Source organism: Syngnathus leptorhynchus, chromosome 5, assembly GCF_054491065.1.
Source record: "Syngnathus leptorhynchus isolate UIUO chromosome 5, UIUO_Slep, whole genome shotgun sequence".
In the NCBI taxonomy this organism is placed as follows: Eukaryota; Metazoa; Chordata; class Actinopteri; order Syngnathiformes; family Syngnathidae; genus Syngnathus; species Syngnathus leptorhynchus.
Genome location: NC_141199.1, coordinates 3373320 through 3396490, shown reverse-complemented (window position 1 = coordinate 3396490; position 23171 = coordinate 3373320). Strand labels below are relative to the sequence as shown.

Below are 23171 nucleotides of genomic sequence, written 5' to 3'. Positions count from 1 at the left end.
TGAAGGTTTCTTCTTTAAAATTCTTCAATTCTGACACACTATTATGTCTTTTTTCAAACAATCTATGACAACCAGTCAGAATGTCTACCAAACACAAAACAAGCTATGCAATTTAACGTTACTGTCCATTGTATGAAGTGGCATTTACTTAGGGACATTGGAGTATTATGGTGGTTAACCAAGAGTTCTTCATGGATTTTATGTACATCTCAAATGACTTTTTTTCTGCTCTAAATGCTTACTGGACACTGCTAGTTATTTGTATTTAGAATAAATAAAATCTATGTTAAGAAATAAATATTGTGTTGATAGTAGTTTACGTAAGTATGATGTTCATTTTTAAAACACTTCATAAACAACCTATCAAAGTGCATTTTGTGTTTGGTAAAAAGAAGAGGACCATTAAAGGAGGGATTATGAAGTCTCCAAGAATTGTTTTGGTTTGAGTGCTAATGTACAGATTGATGTGTTCATGTTAAAGAACAGCGAGCATACTAGATCACGTAACATAAAAGCTAAATTTACTGTGACATGATGGAATAAATGATCTAACATATGCTCACTAGCATTTAATTCAAATGGTAGTTGAAATAATCTTTTGGTATTTATACTCGACAATATATTTTGGGAAAATAAGTGAAGGGTTATGGCCTCAAAAATTTAATGTGTAAATGATCGGGATCGTTATGCAACTTGATCTGGCTCAGATCATTTGATTTCAGATCATTTGAATCATTGAATGCATTTAGATAGATCAACATGCATTTACACTCACTCGCATTACTCTCAACATCTGCACTGTGATCTTTGGAGTCTTCTGTTAACATAGCATGCATGTTTTTTGTTGTTGTTTTTTTTACATCAAAGCCTGTGATTATAATGCAGACACTCTTGCAACCCACTCTATCATGCAGCCGTTTAATTGTACCTTTTCTATTAATTCTTAATATAATCAATCATCACAATTCAACTTGCCTCGGAATAGGAATGTGCATTATGTGGATTGTCACATAACCAAACTTGGAAAACAGGTTAGCAGAGTTCCTATGTATGCGACGCTAACAAGCGCAACTACGCGGTGAGGCGATGACATGATGACCTGAAGATGAAAATGCTAGAATTGTACAGTCATATGCAAAGGTTTGGGCACCCCTGATCATTTTCATGATTTTCCTTTATAAATCATTGGTTGTTTGATCAGCAATTTCAGTTAAATATATCATATAGCAGACAAACACAGTGATATTTGAGAAGTGAAATGAAGTTTATAGGATTTACAGAAAGTGTGCAATCATTACTTGAACAAAAGTAGACAGGTGCATAAATTTGGGCACCCCAACAGATAAATCCACCTTTTGCAGAAATAACAGCCTCTAAACGCTTTCTATAGCTTCCAATGAGAGTCTGGATTCTGGTTGAAGGTATTTTGACCATTCGTCTTCACAAAAGGTCTCCATTTACGAATATTTAAGGTGGCCAGTTGCAAGTGGTTCTCTTTGGATGTTTTTTGAAGAGTGACAACACGGGAGCCTCAAAACATCTGACAAATGACCTGAAAACAAAGATTGTTCAACGCAATAGTTTAAGGCACTCAAGGCCCGGGGGCCAGATACGGCCCGCCACATCATTTTATGTGGCCCGCGGACAAATTGTGCATCAAATTCAGTCATTACTAAAATTGCAAATCATATTCACTTTTAAAATGCATCTTTTTTTAAATATTTGAAAAGTTTTTACTAGTCTAATTTGAAAATGAGTTATTTGTCACTTTGTTTCATAGCTTATACTGTATATAATATCATACATTGATTTGGGTTGACAGTCATAATGGCCCTCCGAAGGAAACTATGACTACAATGCGGACCGCGACAAAAATGAGTTTGACACCCCTGGTTTAAGGAAAGGATACAAAAAGCTAGCTCAGAGATTTTAGCTGTCTGTTTGCACTGTGAGGAACATAGTGAGGAAATGGAAGACCACCGGCACAGTTCTAGTTAAGGCCCGCAGTGGCAGGCCAAGAAAAATCTCAGATAAGCAGAAGCGAAGGATGGTGAGAACAGTCAAAGTCAACCCACAGAGCAGCTCCAAAGACCTACAACATGATCTCCATGCAGATGGTGACACTGTGTATCGTTCAACTATTCAGTGCACTTTGTACAAGGAGATGCTGTATGGGAGAATAATGCGGCAGAAATGTTTTCTTTGCACATGCCACAAACAGTCACTTGAGGTATGCTAAAGCACATTTGGACAAGCTAGCTTCATTTTGGAATAAGGTGCTGTGGACTGATTAAACTAAAATTTAATTATTTGGACATAACAAGGGGCGATATGCATGGAGGAAGAAGAACACAGCATTCCATGAAAACACTTGCTACCCACAGTCAAATTTGGTGGTGGTTCCATCATGTTGTGTGGCCAGTGCAGGTACTGGTAATCTTGTTAAAGTTGAAGGTCGCATGGATTCAAGTCAGTATCAGCAGATTCTTGCAAACAATGTTCAAGAATCAGTGACAAAGTTGAAATTGCGCAGGGGCTGGATAACTCAACAAGACAACGACCCCAAACACTGCTCCAATTCTACCAAGGCATTCATCCAGAGGAACAAATACAATGTCCTGGAATGCCCATCTCAGTCCCCAGACCTGAATATTATTGAAAATCTGTGGTGTGATTTAAAGCGGGCTGCCCATGCTCGGAAACTACCAAACCTGACTGAACCGGAGATATTTTGTGAAGAAGAATGGTCAAAAATACCTTCAACCAGAATCCAGACTCTCATTGGAAGCTATAGGAAGCGTTTAGAGGCTGTTATTTCTGCAAAAGGAGGATCTACTAAATATTGATGTCATTTTTTGCTGGGGTGCCCAAATTTATGCACCTGCCTACTTTTGTTTAGGTAATGATTGCACACTTTCTGTAAATCCTATAAACTTCATTTCACTTCTTAAATATCACTGTTTTTGTCTGCTATATAATAAATTTAACTGAAATTGCTGATCCGTACAACCAATGATTTATAAAGTAAAATCTTGAGAATTATCAGGGGTGCCCAAACTTTTGCATATTTCCTTTATGGCTGGTGACTTCAGAAAAAAACGTTTAATACATATGTATGATATGGTCAACAAACAAAACCTTCACATCAGATAATGTAATTTGTGATGTCTCGGTGATAACACGACAAAGAGATTGACGTTTTTGTGTTCCTTGCATGATATCGGAGTGCAAGTGTCATTGATCCAAAGAAAAAGAAATACCTCATCCTAACCAACAAATAACATGTTTTATCTTTCCTGGCAAACTATCAGCTCCATCTTAATCCATCAGGTATAGTTATTCCCACAGGATATATTTCCGATCCTGTGGCTATTAACATATGGAATATTTAAAGTCCTCATTCTGCATTTTGCGTTCTTCAAAGCTAATTAAGACTCAAACTAATAACTGTTCTGTAAAAATGTGTTAGACCATATTTTACCAAAATACCTAAGGAACAATTATAGTGAAACCCCGGAACCGCCTTGGGAACTCCACAGATTCCATTTTCAACGGAAAAAAATATTGGGAAATCTTTGTCCCTGGTCTCTGACAAAGCTTCAGAAACTGACTCAGTTCACGCGGCTATTGTAAACAAAATACAGTTCATTCCACCTGCCACTAGTCAGCGTTGGTTGGCATTGTTGTTAGGCGGGTTGTCAACCATTGTAAGGCTGCACTGTACTGAGAAAAAACATGGGCCCAAGAAAGAAGCAGGAGAAAAGCAGAAGAGGAAAGTGGCGAGAACAACGATAGAGTTGAGAAAGGCGATCATAGACAAGTATGAAAGAGGGGTTTGTGTGATGGACTAGGCAAGTGCTGAGAGTAACCATAAGTTAATTTTTTAGGAATAGAAAGGCAATTAAAAACTGCAATTGTTGCTAAGGGGGTTACCAAACAAGTCCCAACAGGTGGAAAAAAACAACGAAAACACTGACAAAATGCAGCCACCAGATTTTTCTTATGGAAGGTGATCCCCCTTACGTACAAGCAATGTCCACACCTCCTCTCCACCTCGTGATCATTATCATGATGAAAACTTAGAACAAGTGAATTTTGCTCTTGTCATTTACAATATCTTTCAGAAAGTAAGAGTGTGTGTCATGTCTACAGGTTCATATCATCAACAGTATTAACATGGCCACTTCGTAGCTTGCTTTAGTAATAACCTACAGGCAGAAATTAAAAACGTCTAAGCCTGTGGTGAGGACTGTAAGGAAATGGACAGTGGAGTCAAAGCAGGACCTCCAGGCCTGCTTTGATTGCACCGATTGGGGTGTTTTTGAAGCTGCAGCTTCAGACCTGCATGAACTCACCAATACTGTGGCATTATACATCAGCTTTTGTGAGGACTTGTGTGTGTAGACTAAGACCTGCGCGTACAACAACAACAAACCTTGGTTTACACCAAACCTCAGGACGCTGCGCAAAGCCAAGGAGGAGGCCTACAGTAGTGGGGACCGGCAACTGTTCAAGCAGACCAGGAACACACTGAACCAAGAGATCAGGGAAGCCAAGCTGTGTTATGAGGAGAGCCTGGGGAGACACCTCGCTCCCAATCCTGATCCCTCAATAGTATGGAAAGGCCTGCAGAGCATCACGGCCTGAAAGTGTGTGCTGAAACACTGGCACCCACCTTTGCACAGATCTTCGACTGGTCCCTGGAGCTGTGTGAAGTTCCCTCGTGCTTCAAGAGCTCCACCATTGTACCGGTGGCCAAGAAGCCCACCATCACAGGTTTGAATGATTACAGACCTGTCGCCCTGACATCTGTGGTCATAAAATCCTTTGAGATGCAGTTTGCCTACCGGGCAAACAGGTCGGTGGATGATGCGGTCAATGTGGGACTGCACTACATCCTGTAACACCTAGACACCCCAGGGACGTATGCCAGGATCCTGTTTGTGGACCACTTCGGCGTTTAACACCATCGCTCCTCACATCCTCCACCAGAAGCTCATCCAGCTCGCGGTGCCTGCCTCTACCTGTCAGTGGATCACCAGCTTCCTGACCAACAGGAGACAGCGTGTGAGGCTGGGGACCATCACATCAGACACCCGGACCACCAACAGTGGCGCCCCGCAGGGGTGCGTCCTCTCCCCACTGCTCTTCTCTCTCTATACCAATGATTGAGCCTCAGGCGACTCTTCTGTGAAGCTCCTGAAGTATGCGGACGACACCCTCTCATCGGACTGATCCGGGACGGTGACAAGACTGCGTACAGACAGGGGCCAAAACCACCTGGAGCTGAACCTGCTCAAGACCGTGGAGATGACAGTGGACTCCAGGAGAGACCTTTCACCACTTCCACCTCTCACTATCCTCACTAATGCTATTCCTTCCACAGACAACTTCAAATTCCTGGGATCCACTGAATCGGACCGGCCACATAGACTGCCTGGAAGAAGACCCAGCAGAGGCTGTACTTTCTGAGACAGCTCAGGAAGTTTAACTTGCAACAAGAACTGCTGAAGACCTTTTATACTGCCATCATTCAGTCTATCCTCTGCACCTCCATTACTGTCTGGTTTGGATCGGCCACCAAACAAGACAAGCATAGACTGCAATGCACAATCAGGACTGCAGAAAATATAATCGGGACCAACCTCTCATCTATCCAAGACTTGTCCAGGACCAGGAAACATCCAAGTAACATCTCTACAGACCCTTCTCACCCAGGTCACTGTCTGTTCAAACTACTCCCCTCTGGACGGCATTACAGAGTGCTGTACGTCAAAACCAGCAGACACAGACACAGCTTCTTCCCCCACGCTGTCGCTCTGATGAACTCACACCACTCATAAAGTCTCAGTCATTGCTGTGCAATAACATCCTGCTCTCGAGGCTTTATCTTGTACGTGTCCTCTCTGCATCCATTGCAGCCTGGTCATCCTGGAAGAGGGATTCTACCATCTATGGTCTCTTCTCAAGGTTTCTCATTTCCCCTAGTAGAAGTTTTGAGTTTTTCCTTGCCCTCCTGGGAGTTTAAGAGCAAGGGATGTTTGAGAATAATTGTTAATTTTCACACATAGCCTGAATGTTGTTAGTCACCTAAATGTTGAACAAGGCTGAGCTCTACCGGAGTCAAATTCTTTGTTTGGCATGCCCAAACATGGCCAATAAACTTCTTGAATCTCGAATTTACTTTTGACCCGCAGCCCCGCGTAAAGATTTGCTGTTGTGATGCCAGTTCAGCTTGAAGCTGCTTCACTTTATTAGCGTGGTCACTCCCTGTTACAGGTTTATAACATCAACAGTATTAACATGGCCACTTCGTAGCTTGCTTTAGTAATATTTACTTTTGACTCGCAGCCCTGCATGAAGAATCGCTGTTGTGATGCCAGTTCAGCTTGGAGCTGCTTCACTTTATCAGCGCGGTCACTCCCTGTTAGCTTGTGGTATGTGTTAGCATGTTTAGGCTGGTAGTGTCTCTTTAGGTTGAAATCCTTAAACAAGACAACGGTCTCTTTACAAATTAGACAAACACAATTGCCTTGAGTTTCAGTGAAGAAGAATTGTAATTACTATTTCTCTTGAAAGTGACAGCGCCAATGTCAACTTTCCTCGTATTCTTTGCAGTCGCCATGGCAAAAATGAGCGTAGAGGGGTGGTGCTGCCACCCTATGGCAATAGTAGGAATTACAATTTAACGTTTCCTGATTTTTTAAAATTCAGTTTGACAGTGCAGGCGGGCCATAAAACATTATAAAACCAAAGCTGCGGGCCGTATGAAATATACCGGGGGGCGGATTTGGCCCGCGGGCCGGGGTTTGGAAACACTGCCCTAAATTAACAAACAACCTGAACTAGATTTCTTAAAGGAAGAACATTAATATTATTCAGCACGAGAGGCTGTAGGGGAGGGCGGTGGCAGAGACAGCTATAAGCCTCCCTGAAACACTCAATAGATGAACCGATCATCTTAAAAACAACTGTACACTGAGGGAAAAAGCTGAACCGTTTAGCGCATTTAAGCATGATTATAGCGATGTGGCTGAACACGACACCAAATCGAGACCAAACTTGACGAATCAAACTGCCCTAATTACTAGGGGGAGACGGTGAAGCCTCAACAAGAATTAAATTAGGTCAGTGCTTCTGCAGGGCTAGATCAGTGTTTGCTTACAGATTGTAATGGGTATAATTTTTCCAAACAAAAATAATCTAAGATTTAGGATTGCCTGCAGTGTTTAGTTTGCCATGTACTGTTAAGGTGCTAGTATTTTAACTATTTAACAGGTACAGAATTTGATTAGCCACTAGATGGCAATGTTTGAACGGAGGATGTATTTATAGTTTTTTCAGTTTATTCCTCATGAGGACTGACAGGCAACGGCATATATACAGGGTGTCTCAAAAAGATGTACACTTTTTAGCAGTTGATAACTCAAAAGTTTGTTTTTTTTATTTGCAGATTAAAGCCATCGATCCAAATGATGGCACCCAGACTAAGCTTTGAAGAAAGAAAATTCCCAAATATATAGATACACACACACACACACATACATACACACATATATATATATACATATACATATATATACATATATATATATATATATATATATATATATGTATATGTATATGTATTTATGTATGTATGTATGTATGTATACTGGAAGCATGAGGTGATTTCTTAACCCTCCTGAAGTTGCGCAGATTGTCCAACTCCTCCAGGATGACACATCCATGCGTGCTGTTGCAAGAAGATATGATGTGTCTCCCAGTACAATCTCCGCAGCATGGAGGAGATTCCAGGAGACATGCAGTTACTCTAGTAGAGCTGCACAGGGCCGTAGACGGTCCTCATCCCATCAGCAGGACCGATATCCGCTGCTTTGTGCAAGGAGGAACAGGTTGAGCACTGCCCGAGCCCTACAGAATGAACTTCAGCTACTGGTGTGAATGTTTTTGCCCAAACAGTCAGAAGCAGACTTCACGAGGGTGGCCTCAGGGCATGACGTCCTGTAGTGTGCCCTATGCTCACTACTCAGCACCGTGGAGCTCGATTGGCATTTGCCATAGAACACCAGAATTGGCAAGTCCGCCACTGGCGCCCTGTGCTTTTCACAGATGAGAGCAGGTTTACCCTGAGCACTTGTGATAGACGTGAAAGGGTCTGGAGAAGCCAAGGAGAGCGCTATGCTGCCTGCAACATCATTCAGCATGACCGGTTCGGTGGTGGGTCAGTGATGGTCTGGGGATGCATTTCCATGGAGGGACGAACAGACCTCTACAGGCTAGAGAATGGCAGTCTGACTGCCATTAGGTATCGGGATGAAATCCTTGCACCCATGGTCAAACCCTACGCTGGTGCAGTAGGTCCTGGGTTCCTCTTGATCAACGACATTCCCGGCCTCATGTGGCAAGAGTATGCAGACAGTATCTGGAGGATGAAAGAATTGACACAACTGAATTGCCCTCACGATCACCTGATCTAAACCCGATAGAACATCTTTGGGACATAATGTTTCGGTCTGTCAGACACCGCCAGGTTGCTCGTTAGACTTTGCAGGAGCTCACTGATGCCCTAAGAGAGATCTGGGAGGACATCCCACAAGACACCATCCCTCGTCTCATTAGGAGCATGCCGCGACATTGTCAAGCATGCATACAAGCATCTGGGGGCTACACAAAATATTGAAGAGTTTTGAATTGCAGAAATTGAGTTTAGGCAATATGGATGAGCCTGCCACATCATTTTTTCACTTAGATTTTTGGGATGTCTATATACTGAGCCGTCTGGAGATATATATATAAATGTATATATATACATATATATATGTATATATATATATATTTATATATATATATATATATATATTTATAAATATGTGTGTGTGTGTGTGTGTGTGTGTGTGTGTGTGTGTGTGTGTGTGTGTGTGTGTGTGTGTGTGTGTGTGTGTGTGTGTGTGTGTGTGTGTGTGTGTGTGTGTGTGTGTGTGTGTGTGTGTGTGTGTGTGTGTCCGCGCGCGTTCGTACTATATATATTACGCTTTTGACTGTATTAGATAGGGTTTTGGGTTGTATAATAAATCTTAGACACACAACTAGTCTTGGAACATGGCTCCGATTAGTTTAATTTACCTGTAAAACAAAACTCTGGGTAAAAATTAACGTTTCCGGGTTATGTTAAATAGAGAAAGGGAGTTAACAAATTTGCGGAACCAAGCGTAGAAAGTAAGGTTTGGTATCGCGGACCAGGTTGACCGATTATGGAAAGCAATTCGCGGCCGAAGACAGACATTTGCCATGGGTAAGTGTTTTAACTGACAATAGACAACAACCTCCGGAAAGAATTTACGCATAGAATGGGGCTCGCCGTCAGTTGACAAAATATACGGTTTTTCTTGGAGGCACAATTGCCATGTTTGCAAACCTTTTAAAGCTCAATCTTGTCAATGGACTGATCTCTACAGATGCACAACCAAGAAGAGGGAAGATTACCTGGACTGGCCCGAGTACTTCATGGCTGTGGCATTCTTGTCAGCTCAGAGAAGCAAAGACCCGAACTCACAAGTGTGTATTGTGTCCCAATTTTAAACGATTCCAATTTGTCTTTGAAAGGTCTTAAAGTTTAAGCCTTTCCAACAACAAACTGGTTAAGGTTTAAGTTTAAGCCTTAAACTGACATTTCAGGCTTGCGTGTGTGCGCGCGCGTGTTCCAACAAGTTGGTTCCAAAGAAAAATCGTCACAAAGAGTGTAAGTTTTTATACAGTTATACAAATTCGTAAAATGGCATGATTGCACCAACCTTTTAACTATAAAACTGTATTGATGGATTAAGCCGTACAGATAATGGATGGATGAAATCGTGAAAGTCACAAATATATTTTTGTATCCGAAAAACACGTAAAAATCACGAATGTATTTGTGAATCTGAAAACGTGAAAATCACGAATATATCTATGGATCTGAAAAACCAAATTGTGGATGTATTCGCGCAAATAATTTTTACCCAAATCTCACCTCATAAAACATGTTAAAATTTAAACTCAGTTGTCTTGTGTGCATTCATTTGTTCTTGTCATATTAGCATAGCTTGCCTTTGTAATGTGGGCAATGGTGAAGAAAAATGAATAAGGACCAGTCGTGGGGAACAGTGAAGAAAAATGAAAAAGGACCAGGCGAGCATGAACGTCGTTGTGTGGTCTTTTTTTATTATTATTTTTTTTAAATAATTCCTTACGTCATCTGGAGCAGGTTTTTATGGGGAAAAAAAGAGGCACCAGACCCTTGAATATTGGAAATTGGTGTAGTGTTCAATTTCTCGAATGATCCATAGGATAATCGGCTCCATAAAGGTTAATGACAACCCTAGTTATTTTTGTAATTACAGGTGGGGGCATGTATAGTGAACCAGGAGAATAAGATTGTTGGCATTGGCTACAATGGAATGCCTAATGGCTGTGATGATGATCAGCTGCCTTGGGCTCGGTCAGCGGCTGATCGTCTGGACACTAAATATCCCTATGGTGAGAATGTCTTACTTGAACAAAAATGGACTAGTCATAACAGCATCAATCATTACATGACTTTATTCCAAGTGCTCACTCTTGAGTGTACATTCTGTACTATAGTCCCTTGCATGGCTTATGTCACAATGATGTCAGGGTGCTAGCTGTAGCAGGGATCACATGGCGTTTGCTATGTTGCCAATGACGTCAGGTGAAGAGCTGATTTATTTGATAAAACTCTCCTTGCTGAAATGGTCTCAAAAGCTGTCACATTGAAATGAAAATGTCCGTTTGCGAATCACTTAATCCCACAGTTCTAAATGGAGCCAGTGATGCATATGATTGACGATTGTATCATTACAATATGGCTTTCAATCCAATATTATAATTTATAGTATATTCCACATTGCAGTGAGGCTGGCAATGTACAGGCATTGCTACTAATGTAATATTGATAAGCACACTGCACCAACAACGTCCTAGCACTCGAGCCGCGGCAAACGGCAAAGTTTTGTTTTCCGTATCCGTGCCCACAAAAAAAGAAGCAAGATGACAGCAAAACAAGCTTTTAATAGGGACTCAACTTGTCAAACAAAATCAGAGTGGTTCGACAAATTTCCAGGGATATGACATGGCATGGAGAAAGGAATGGTTTTGTAAAGCGTTTTTGAAAAAGAAACCATGGGGTTTTGAGTTAATTTTATATTATATTATACACTGGAGCCTCGGTTTTTGAATGTCCCGGTTCTCGAACAAATCGGTATTCGAACAAAAAATTCGAGATTTATTTTGCTTTGTCGAACCTCGCGAGATGAGCCGAGAAACCCGCATGCCAACTGACTCCGTTCGTTATTACATTCTCATTACTCTGAGGATTGTAACTCTAATGCCTCCAAAGGAAGCAAGTGGGAGCAGTAAAGCCATCCTAAAACACAAAGACGCTCCTAAAGCAATGCTACAGTGAGCGCCCGGCGCGTTGCGGTTGCGTGATCGGACCAAATAAAGCTCCGTGCGCACTGAGGTCCTCTTAAATTTTGGAAAGTACATCAGGACTTTAAAAATATTTTCTAAATTTTAGCGACCACGGTGCAGTTGCGTGGTCATGCGGCGCGCTACGGTCGCGCGTTTGTCGGTGCGCTGCAGTTGCACTATCGGACAAAATCAAGCTCCCTGCGCACTGAGGTCCACTTAAATTTTGGAAAGTACATCAGGACTTTAAAAATATTTTCTAAATTTCAGCGACGGCTCTGTCACAATATTGCAACCAGCGCTGTGCAATTGCGCGGACGGCGACGCGCTACGATTGCGCGTTCGGCGGTGCGCTACAGTTGCGCGATCGGACAAAAATGCGCAAATGAAAAAAATGCTTAAAAGCGGTTGTTTTTTTGCTTGGAATGGATTAATTTTTTTTCCATTATTTCTAATAGAAAACATGATTCACAATTCGAACAATTCACTTCTCGAACAGCCTTCTGGAACGGATTGTGGTCGAAAACCGAGGCTCCACTGTATTATATGACTAAACACAAACAGCATGAGCGAACATTAAGCTGGGTCTCCCTCCATAACATGGCTCATAGTGGTTTAACAGGTTCACCACCCAAAAAAGGCTTAATAGCTAATATCTAGTAGTGTATTGTTCATTTAAATGATTGTCATTTTATGCTGCTCTGACAAATACGGAAGAGGATTAGGGCCAGTGAAGAAAAAAAAAATGAGGGGTGACAGGATTCTGACTTTTTTTTTCTCAGAATTCTGACTTTAAAGTCAGAATTCCCAATTTCTGACTTTAAACTCAGAATTCTGACTTTATTCTCAGAATTCTGACTTTACAGTCGGAATTCTGACTTTATTCTCAGAATTCTGAGTTTAAAGTCAGAATTCTGACTTTATTCTCAGAATTCTGACTTTAAAGTCGGAATTCTGACTTTATCTGAGAAGAAAAGTCAGAATCCTGTCACCCCTTGTTTTTTTTTCTTCACTGGCCCTAATCCTCTTCCGTAGACAAATGTTTGAAACCTTATCTGTCTGATTTTTTTTTTTCATTGTTTTAAAAAATATATCTCTTTTATATTTAAAATTACATCATAGTCACATACAGCACCAATTCAACACTGACGACAAACTCAAAAGTGCTTCTTGTTAATCAGCCAGACTCAGAACATACACAGGTGCATTATATTAATCACCTGGTTGTGTCCCACAGTGTGCCATGCAGAGCTAAATGCCATCATGAACAAGAACACCGCTGAAGTGAAGGGCTGTACCATCTATGTTGCACTTTTCCCCTGTAATGAATGTGCTAAACTCATCATCCAAGCAGGTTGGTATTGGTGTAATTTCTATTGGCTGATTGATGATGATTTTCTTTTGTTAATGATGGATTTAAGTTGTAATGCTAAGAAAAATGCTGATTTATTTGGGGGGAAGGGGCGGTGGCGGGGGTTAAGTCGAGTCAAGTTTATTTGCATAGCCCTAAATCACAAGCAGTCTCAAAGAGCTTCAAGTAATGGTTAGTGGCTTTATGAAACTGTACTGAGAACTAATTTTACTCCTCTAGTTAAATAGTGTAACAACAGTATTAAAAATGGTCTTTGCATGTCTAATAACATAGTTGTACAGTACCTTGAGATACGAGTTTAATTTGTCCCATGACCATCATTCAAATGGCATTCCCTATTGAAATGACTAGAAATGCAATTTATTTGTCCCAGCCATGTAAAAAAAATATATATATATATTTTTGTTATGTTATTACTAAAAGGTTCGGGACTATTTACTTTTATTTATTTTCTTATTTGTTTAAATAAACAAGAATGTTTCTGAAAGTCAATATGACTTAAACATTTTTACAAGTATTTGAAAATACAAAAATGTGTTTAAAAAAAACAAAGTGTATACAACTACAATAATGGATATTAAAAGTTTTGTGCGGAGATTGTAACAAAATACTTCCTCTTTATTTATTTTCTAAATAAGAATGTTTCTGAAAATCTGTTTGACTTAAAGTGTTTACAAAAATACCAAAAAAGCATTTGAAAGTATAATACAGTGTTCAAAAATACAATAGTGTTTCATAAAAGTCTTTCGTGGATATTGTAACAATATATTTTCTCTACATTTTTCACGTGTTGCGAGTGGTCTTGGAACCAATTATCTGCAATAAACGAGGGATTATTGTAGACCCAAGACGAGGTTCGTTCCTGTCTGGACAGAGGAAGTCACACGTCTTTCGTCTTTTTACTTGCACGTAGCTTTTGATGACTTAAAGGACAGAAAGAGGTCTCCACATATGTCTGGGTAGTCAAGCAATGAGAGTAATAATAACAAGACCAGACTTGCTCTGGAGAGTCAATGCCAGTAATTAATCATAAATATTACAACCTAAAGATCAATTAATAGAGCCCTCACTGTTAGAAAAACGAAAAAACTGTCAAAGTCCAAAGTCAGACATGTTGATTGCATTCTTCTACGAGGGAGGGGCATCCTCTTATGCAAGGCTACCAAACAGCATGTTTATGGATCCTGCAGTGTTAGAGTGGTGCTCACTCTAACTTATTTACAAGAACCACACGGGAGACAGGATGCCTTTTGAACACTTGCAAATGGAGAGGTCGTTTGTCACTGCATACAGTGATGTTCGAATGAAGTCTGACTTTGGATTCTTGCAAGAGAGTATTTATTGAGCGAAAGCAGGGTGGTGGTGCGAGTGGACAGGATGGGGGTGCACCCCTGGCCTCTGGTCAAATTTTAGCAGGGGGTATTTTACGATGTTGTGTAAACAGAACAATTTAGATTGCTTCCTCTGCAGCTGATCAATCAGTTTAAAGGAGCTTAGCACTTTGTTCTACTACTTTGTTAAGACAGGACAAGTTTGGTTAATTATTACAGGTTACATACATTCCAACATAAGCATAGGATCAAACTAATCTATCAACCCTAACATGCAGTGTTGGCTTGATTCAGTGCACAAGATGAGGTAAGAGTTGGGGGAGGACCTTTTGTCACCTCCACATTATGACAATTCGCTAAGCATCTGGTTGTTCCTGGCTGTGAACAACATTGTCATGTTGGCGCAACCTCTCACCCAAGCTGGCTCATCGTGAACCCCCCCCCCCCCATAACATCAAAAGCAGAGAATTACTTCAAAGAGAAAAAAAAAACATGAAATATCCTAAAATCCTTGAAATATGTCTTGTGACATCAGTCCTGGAATCTTTCTGACAATCATTGTACAGTATACTAATATATCAATGTATACTAAGAAGGCATGCAAATAAATTATTTGTAATTTATTTATTGTTGTGTATCGTTGCTTTGTCGCACTGACCTTCTGTCCAGGCATTAAGGCAGTGGTCTATCTTTCTGACAAATACCATGACACACCTGAGATGATTGCCTCAAGACGACTACTCAATATGGCATGTGTACAGTTCCAGTGAGTAACCATTTCTTGTGTGTGACTTCATATAGAGTTTTGGTGGTCCCAACTTGTTAAACATTTTACCCATAACATCATCCCACGGTTGAGAGATGATCTTTGTAGTAGTAAACTAATGCACGTAGAGACATAGAGGTGCTTTAACTGCCGCCGCTGGCTACAAAAACTGGGAGGCACGTTCATATGTACAAAAAAGGCGTTCATAGCTATACCCCGTACAGTACAGGGAGTGCGTTGTGAGTATTTGAAAGTACAATTTTTGCCCATTTTTGCATATTTTGAACTCTAACATATTTTATCAAATTTTGGGTGTTTCATCTAGTTAACATGTTAAGGCTGAAAAGTCATTGAAAACATTATTTCGTTGCACGCTGTTGCCATGACAATGCTCTTTACAAAGAAAAATCATGGTGTTTTTGAGGGTCTGGACCTCGGCGAAAACTCGTGAAACTTGGCACACACATCGCACCTGGCATAACAATCAATATTTCAGCAATTTCTTGTGCGGGTTTCAGAAATTGGCTCTACAGTGCCCTCTACAAATGGTTAATGAGGCATTCCTGGTTCTACGTAGAAAATTGTGTGACTTATGTAACAGTTCAAGACCTACATAAAAGACTTGCCTTATGCTAACAGGAAGACTGCCATTTTTGACTTTTTTTAATTGGGCAGCATTTTTGGTCTTTTATAGAAGTCATATTTTAAGATTTTGTTTCTTTAAAAAAAAACAGTGCTACAGTTAGGCTAGTAATTCTAGACATTTGATTTTTTTTGTGTAAATCTGTATATTTACATCCTCCTGTCTTGTTAGGCAATTCAAGCCGAAGAGGACCAAGATTACCATTGATTTTAATTCCATAAACCTCCTAACAGCGCTGGACAACTCAACAAAGTGACCATCCAGATTTCTGATCAAGGCCAGCCAAAAAGCCAGAATATGGAAAAAAGTGTTGCATTTGTTATGTATATACCTTTTGAGCCCTGTATCGTAGTGGGTTTTTTTTGGACAAGATACAGATGACTTGCTTTTGCAATCTGGGTAACAAGAAGAGTTTTATAGGTATTGTTTTCACATTTTTAATTGAAAATTAAATTGAGTTCCACCTACAAGTCTACATGTTTTAAGTTTAAAAATGTATTCATCTTTTTCTTTTAATCCAAAGACATTCCTCAACTATGGCAAAGGAGAAATATTGTTAAGTTCCTGGCCATTTCACTTACAGTGGGGCAAAAAAGTATTTAGTCAGCCACCAATTGTGCAAGTTCTTCCACTTGAAGGATGAGAGATGCCTGTAATTTTCATTCTAGGTACGCTTCAACTATGAGAGACAAAATGCAGAAAAAAAATCCAGAAAATCACATTGTCTGATTTTTAAACGATTTATTTGCAAATTACAGTGGAAAATAAGTATTTGGTCAATAATGGGGCTCCACGCAAGATCTCACTCCGTGGGGTCAAAATGATCACAAGAATGATGAACAAAAATCCCAGAACCACACTGGGGACCTAATGAATGACCTGCAGAGAGCTGGCACCAAAGTAGCAAAGACTACCATCAGTAACACACTATGTTGTCAGGGACTCAAATCCTGCAGTGCTAAATGTGTCCCCCTGGCTAAGCCAGCATGTCCAGGCCCGTCTGAAGTTTAACATTCCTTATGACATTCTTCCAATCCTCTTCTGGATCATCCAAATGCTCTCTAGCAAACTTCAGGAACCCCAAATCGAGGCCATTATTAACCAAATACCGTAATTTTCGGACTATAAATTGCTCCGGAGTGTAAGTCGCACCAGTCATAAAATGCACAATAAAAAAAAAACAAAAAACATATGTCGCACCGGAGAATAAGTCGCACTTTTGGGGCAAATTTATTTGTCAAAATCCAACACAAAAAACAGACATGAAGCAGCAACAACAGGCTAAACGATACGGTATGCTAACGTGACATATACACAAACGAGGAGCTGAGGACAGGCCTGACGTAACATTCAGAGTTATTCAAGTAAGTATTACATAAATAACACGTTTAAAACCATCTGTGTCACTCCAATTCATTCAATCCATCAATCTTGCTTTATGTAAACAATGCCGCGTATGTGCCGCATATTCTCGAGTCGGACCCATTGTAAGTTGCATTTCTAATTATTCCACAGACCCATATAACGATATATAAAGTATATTTCAAATAACTATCATATTAAAATGATATTATCAAATCATCTGTGTCACTCCAAATCATTAAATCCATCGATCAAATTCCTCGTTCTGTATGTAAACAACGCCGCGCGTGCGCTGCAGAGATCTGGTATATAATTATATTGTAGCGTTAACAAAAGTACCAGGAAAGACGTGGGTTTGGTAAACGGCTCTTTATTTAACAAAACAAGAGTTCAACGAGCCAACAACTACTGAACTTCCAGCCACGGAGATGGAAGAGAGCTCCATAAATAGGACCGGGCGTGCGTAAAAGCCATGTCCGAGCCCCATCCACCGTCCCCGGACAGCCACCCCGCCGAGCGCCGGCCCCCGACTTCCATCCACGAAGATGAAAGAGAGCTCCCGTCGAGAAGGACCGGGCATGCGTAAAAGCCATAATAGTTTTTAAAACCTGTGTCACTCTAAATCATTAAATCCTTCAAACTCTTCATCCTCCGTGTCACTTACAAACAAAGCCGCTACTGATGCCGGTAGTACGTGGGGCCCTTCGTCATCCCGTGATCGAATCCTTTGTTCTTTATGTAAACAACCGCTGCGCGGCACGGGTGACGTCACTTGCAGTTCAAATGACAGTAATCCCTTGCTACATCGCGGTTCGTTTATCGCGGTTTTACTACATCGCAGATTTTTGAATTTTGAAAATTTGTGAAAAAAATCAGTCGCTCCTGAGTATAAGTCGCCCCCCACCCAAACTATGACAAAAAAAACGCGACTTATAGTCCGAAAATTACGGTACTTATTTTCCACCATATTTTGCAAATATATTCTTTAAAAATCAGACAGTGTGATTAACTGGATTTCTTGTTTCATAGTTGAAGTGTACCTATGATGAAAATTACAGCCATCTTTCACCTTGTATGATGATGATGATAGAACTTTATTCATCCCACAGCGGGGAAATTTACTTGTCACAGCAACGCATACGAGTGCAAGAATACAAGTGCCAAAATTCAAAAAAAGATAAATAACAGATAAGGACAAAGACAAGTGCCGCTAGTAGAGACAAAACACAATTATATCAGGTGCCACGCATGTTGTAGAGCAGCAGGGGGAATGAAGGACCTGCGGAATCGTTCGTCTGCTGTTAAAGGAGCTGCTCAGGGAACGCACAATGTCATGGAGGGGGTGAGAGGTGTTGTTCCATGATGGATTTCAGCTTAATTAACGTCCTCGTCTCACCCACAACCTCAATGGAGTCCAGGGGACAGCCCAGGACAGAGCTCGCTCTCCCGAACATCTTATTCAATCTCCTCCTGTCCCGGTCCGTACTGCCCCCACCCCAGCAGACCACAGCGTAGAGGATGGCTGAGGCCACCACAGAGTCATAGAAGGTTCTGATGAGAGCCCTGCACACACCGAAGGACCTCAGTCTCCTCAGCAGGTGGAGGCGACTGGCCCTTCTTGTACAGGGCGTGGGTGTGATCAGTCCAGTCCAGTTTGTTGTTAAGGCGAACACCCAGGAATTTGTAGTTCTCCACTACCTCAATGTCCAATCCCTGGATGTTCACCGGAGTGAAGTGGGGTGCTGTCCACCCGAAGCTCACAATCATCTCCTTCGTCTTGCTGGTGTTCAGCTGGTGTCAGTGGGAGAACTTGCACAATTGGTGACTGACAAAATATTTTTTTGCCCCACCATATTATGGAAGCTGACCTCAAAGTTTCATAGTTTAAAACCGGGATCTTGCGCCAATTGTTCCATTTTGATCTCTCAGACTGTCCTATCAACATTGTGATCATATTTTTCCATGGTACCAAAGGATGTGTCCAAGTTGGTGTTTTTCATGACTACAGGACTCACAGGCATTTGTTTTGAATGAGTGAATCACTGGCATTCTGATTTCACAGCAATAATGGCCCATTCCCCACTTGCTTTCGTACTGTTACAGTTTTAGAACTTGAAGAAATAGGGTCGAAAAACCAAAAGTCACGCCTAGCTACAAAAACAGATATGCTCAAACATCATTGAATAAAGTACATAAACATACAAGTATAAAGTCAAAGTTAAAAAGTCCCAATAATCATCGTCACACACACATCTGGGTGTGGTGAAATTTGTCCTCTGCATTTAACCCATCCCCATGTGATTTTGATCCATCCCCTGGGGGAGAGGGGAGCAGTGAGCAGCAGCGGTGCCGCGCTCGGGAATAATTTAGTGATCTAACCCCCCAATTCCAACCCTTAATGCTGAGTGCCAAGCAGGGAGGCAATTTTTATAGTCTTTGATATGACCCGGTCAGGGTTTGAACCCACAACCTTCCAGTGTCAGGGCTAACACTCTACTACGAGGCCACTGAGCTGGTATATTCACATATTAAATCAATAAAAGATATATGTTAAGCATATAATTATACACAATAAAGCAGACATAACTGGACAATTTTGATATGTGGTAATGACAAAGGTTTTTATAACTTTATGATCTGATATGTATTTCTGCACACTTTGAAATGTTTTTTTTTTGGTTAATTGCCTGAATACCTTACCGACCCTTAATGAACTGTTTAATGCATGCCTGATGTTTTTCTAAATCACGGACACTGCCAATGGTGTCTTAAGAATGTTCAGTACTCAATTATATCTTATGTTTTGATGAATGCTTGATGTGACGTCTTATGTCGCCTAATGGTAGACGCCAGTTTTGGATTATTACAGAATGTTCTGGACAGAGGAAAATGTATTGCCTAACAATGAAAAGATATGGGTGGAAAAAGAAGAGGAGCCAATTAAAGCCAAGCACTGTGGAAATGATTTTTTTTTTTTTGGATAAAAATTGTTGAACCATGCCAATTACTACAAGGTAGGATTGTCACAAGAACCGATACTTCCAGTACCAACACGCAAAAAATACGTCGATACCTCCTTTTTTGAGGTACCGTCAGAACCGAATGTTTAACTTTACAGCTGGGAGCTTTTGTCGATTTTTGCCGGAACTGGAGGGGGCAGTATACGCATGAGAGCAGCACGGAGGAGCACGGAGCGGCGCTGAAGAAGAAAATGTTTGGTCTTTCATAATAATGTCTTCACCAAGTCGGAGTCCAACACGCCGGCTTATTGAAAAGCCAAGTCGATCAAAGAGTCACGTGTGGAAATATTTTGCAGTCGAGGCGGATGCAACAGGAGCAATTATAGATTCGAACAAGCCAACGTGCAAAAAATGCTCGAGAGGTTTCCACACCAAATGGCTAACGCATAGACAAAGTGCGCAGACAAAGGCTTAACTAAGCAAAATTACGTTTGGGCACATGTTGAGGGTGTGTGTAAACCTTCTTGGCTATATATCAGTTTTGCTTGTTTTTTTATAGATGTGTGACTTGAAGGCTCCATGCCACTGTTGCTCTTTTAATGTGTAAAGTTTACTATACGGTTTAAGCAGTTTTAAATAGATGAGTGATTTTAAAAGTAAGTGGATTCTGTTGTTTTGTTGTTTTTTACCGTGTGTTGGAATATTTTTCTAATTTAACATGAACTCGAGTTACTAATCTGACTCCAATTTGTGACTTTACCCAACTGCCACTCATCCAACAATATGCGCGCTCGTTCTGCAATAGAAAGGTATCAGGAAGCCGGCATTTTCACACACGAGTGGATTTATTCCTAACACACAAATCTAATACATCACCTGGGTCTCGGGTCCCTCTCAATACACCTCTGTACGCCTCTGTTGCCAACCAGCAGACGTACTCTACATCCGAGTTGCCCAGCCATTAGTTATACTACACAATATGCAAATGGCACATCAACAAAGGCATTCTGTCATTATTCTATTGGCTATGTGTAAACTGCAGTTAACTTTAGCTTGCTCTCATTGGTCTTTCTTCTCCTGCCGAATAACTTGCTCGCTCCTCCTGGTTGTAGTTTTCCATATAGGGTCACCAGTTGTTCTCTATCAGCTGGCCTTGTGGGTCTTGTCATCCATGCTGCTCCTGGGTTATCTTTTTGTTCTGGAACGCAGACGTCCTCGCACCAACCACATATTTTGTTTTGTTCCCACTGTCACACACTCAGCAGTTTCATACTCTCATGCACAAGATGTCTAATGAACTATTTCAAGATCAAATTCTTATGTTCCTTCATTCCCTCTCATGACCTCAGACCACTGAGGTCATCACTCGAATACCTTGTTTTCTTGTTAAACACAAGCTAAAAATCACTCGCCGTAAGCTAAAAATCAGCAAACAATTTAATTCTAGTAGACAATCAGGAGAACATTTCATACCCTCCTCATGGCCTCAGGTCCCTGAGGCCACCTTCACATACTCACATCCCGGAGGACCACAGCTGTCTCCGCCTCCTGGGGGTCCTTCTGAGGGATCATCATGTACTGGCCACCCGGAGGGAGTGGCCCCAACGTGCGTTCAATTGTCTTAACAGTTAATGATCTGATACATGGAATACAGCAACATCCGCATAACACCATAATAGCAGCAAACACAGCGATAGAAATCAGTACTGATGCAATCAAGCTTTTATATTTGCCAAAGACGTTTAACCAGTCAGAGTACCAACTGGTGTTCACACCTGAGTGCTCCTTCATTTTGTTACTTAGCGTGCGCAGACCCTCCAATGCCTTAGTGAGCCGACCGTCAGGAGACGTATTGTTGGGAATCAGAGTACAGCACTGATGCCCAAAAATACCACAGACTCCTCCTCTTTCCGCTAACACCATATCTAAACCTATTCTATTTTGGAATGCCATAAGAGACGTGGCTGCTAATTGCTCATGCACTGCCTGGAGTGCCGAGGTGGTGAAGTTCGCCAATCGTTGGACATTGTAGTGGACATAATTAATCCGGTCCACATTTTTGTTTACTGTAATGAGCAGGAAAATACTCTCCCATCCTGCCGCCACTTGATTCACCAATTTGTATTCATCAGGGACCCCTCTCGGAACTCCAATTGCATCTATGTACGTGGGGTCTCCTGCTTTCAACCATTCTTGCATGTCCTTTTTCTTCCTCAAAAGGAAGGGGATTCTTCCCCACCGTCCAACGCCTTCCCAATTTATTCTGGACACGTCTAATGCTGTCACACTAATTGGCATGATCAGCGTTACTAGGGCGCACTTACCTGAGGCATTGGAGGGAAGCCTATCGTACAACACTTTTGCTCCACACCACAGCCAAACATCAGCACGAGCGAGAGGGATTCCTGCTGGCAAAGACACATTTTCATTACACCATGACTCCTGGATATTTCCAATCCCAGGGCCAGTCCCATTTAACTTTAGGCAGGTGAAATTTTGTTGTGCAACATTGCCGTAAAAAATTTGCTTTTTCTTTCCTGTGGGCGTACCAAGGGCCAGTCCTGGTACCGTGGTTGATAATTGTCCAATTTATCTAACAAATCAAGCCATTGTTGAGTCCAGTTGAAAATTGTCACCCAAGCTTTCACCTGTGTCGGTTGTTTACACTTCAGATTTAGCAGTAGTTGTTGTGTCTGTGTCAGCGTCTTACCACCATCTTGCTCTGCTTCATACCATACCGTTCCATTACAGGAATGATACACCATCACTCGTTCTTCTTTCGCTCCATCACTTCTGAAAATAGTCAATAAAGTTAAACATTTGCATCGTCGTCGTCGTTGTTCAGACACTTTCGAGTCCGACTTGGATCCAATTCCCGCCATTGTCACATTCCCTCTCTTGACCTGCCTGTCCAGGCGGTCAACCTTTAAGCCCACCATTGGCAGACACTGTGCCCCTGTGTCCTCCATACCTTTGGCTGCTTCCTTCGGCCATCAATATTGAGGACGGCGGACCGGACTGGAGCAATCAACTTCCAATTGGATCGGCTGAACCGTATGACAAAAACCAACATCAAATGGACCCTGTGACCACAAGGTCTGTGGCATTTGATCCAGCATCGCCTGTGCAGACTCATGGTCCGTCTGTTCCCGCCCATGATGGCGGTCCAGGAAGACCAATTCAAGGTCTGACTCATCTACCATTTTTGCCATTGTCCTGTAACTTTTGGTTGCGGCCGAATGCCACACATCTGGAATCTTAGTCATCATCC

At 41.4% G+C, this 23171-nt stretch overlaps 1 protein-coding gene across 1 annotated transcript; it reads left to right on the top strand.

Moving 5' to 3' along the window:
• Positions 1–9034: 9034 nt before the first annotated feature.
• On the top strand, positions 9035–16048 carry dctd (dCMP deaminase). The gene is made up of 6 exons (XM_085911858.1): positions 9035–9295; positions 9459–9558; positions 10380–10515; positions 12704–12820; positions 14839–14935; positions 15750–16048. The coding sequence occupies exons 1-6, from the start codon at positions 9255–9257 to the stop codon at positions 15832–15834; spliced, it is 576 nt and encodes a 191-aa protein (XP_085767984.1). The 5' UTR covers positions 9035–9254; the 3' UTR covers positions 15835–16048.
• Positions 16049–23171: the final 7123 nt, after the last annotated feature.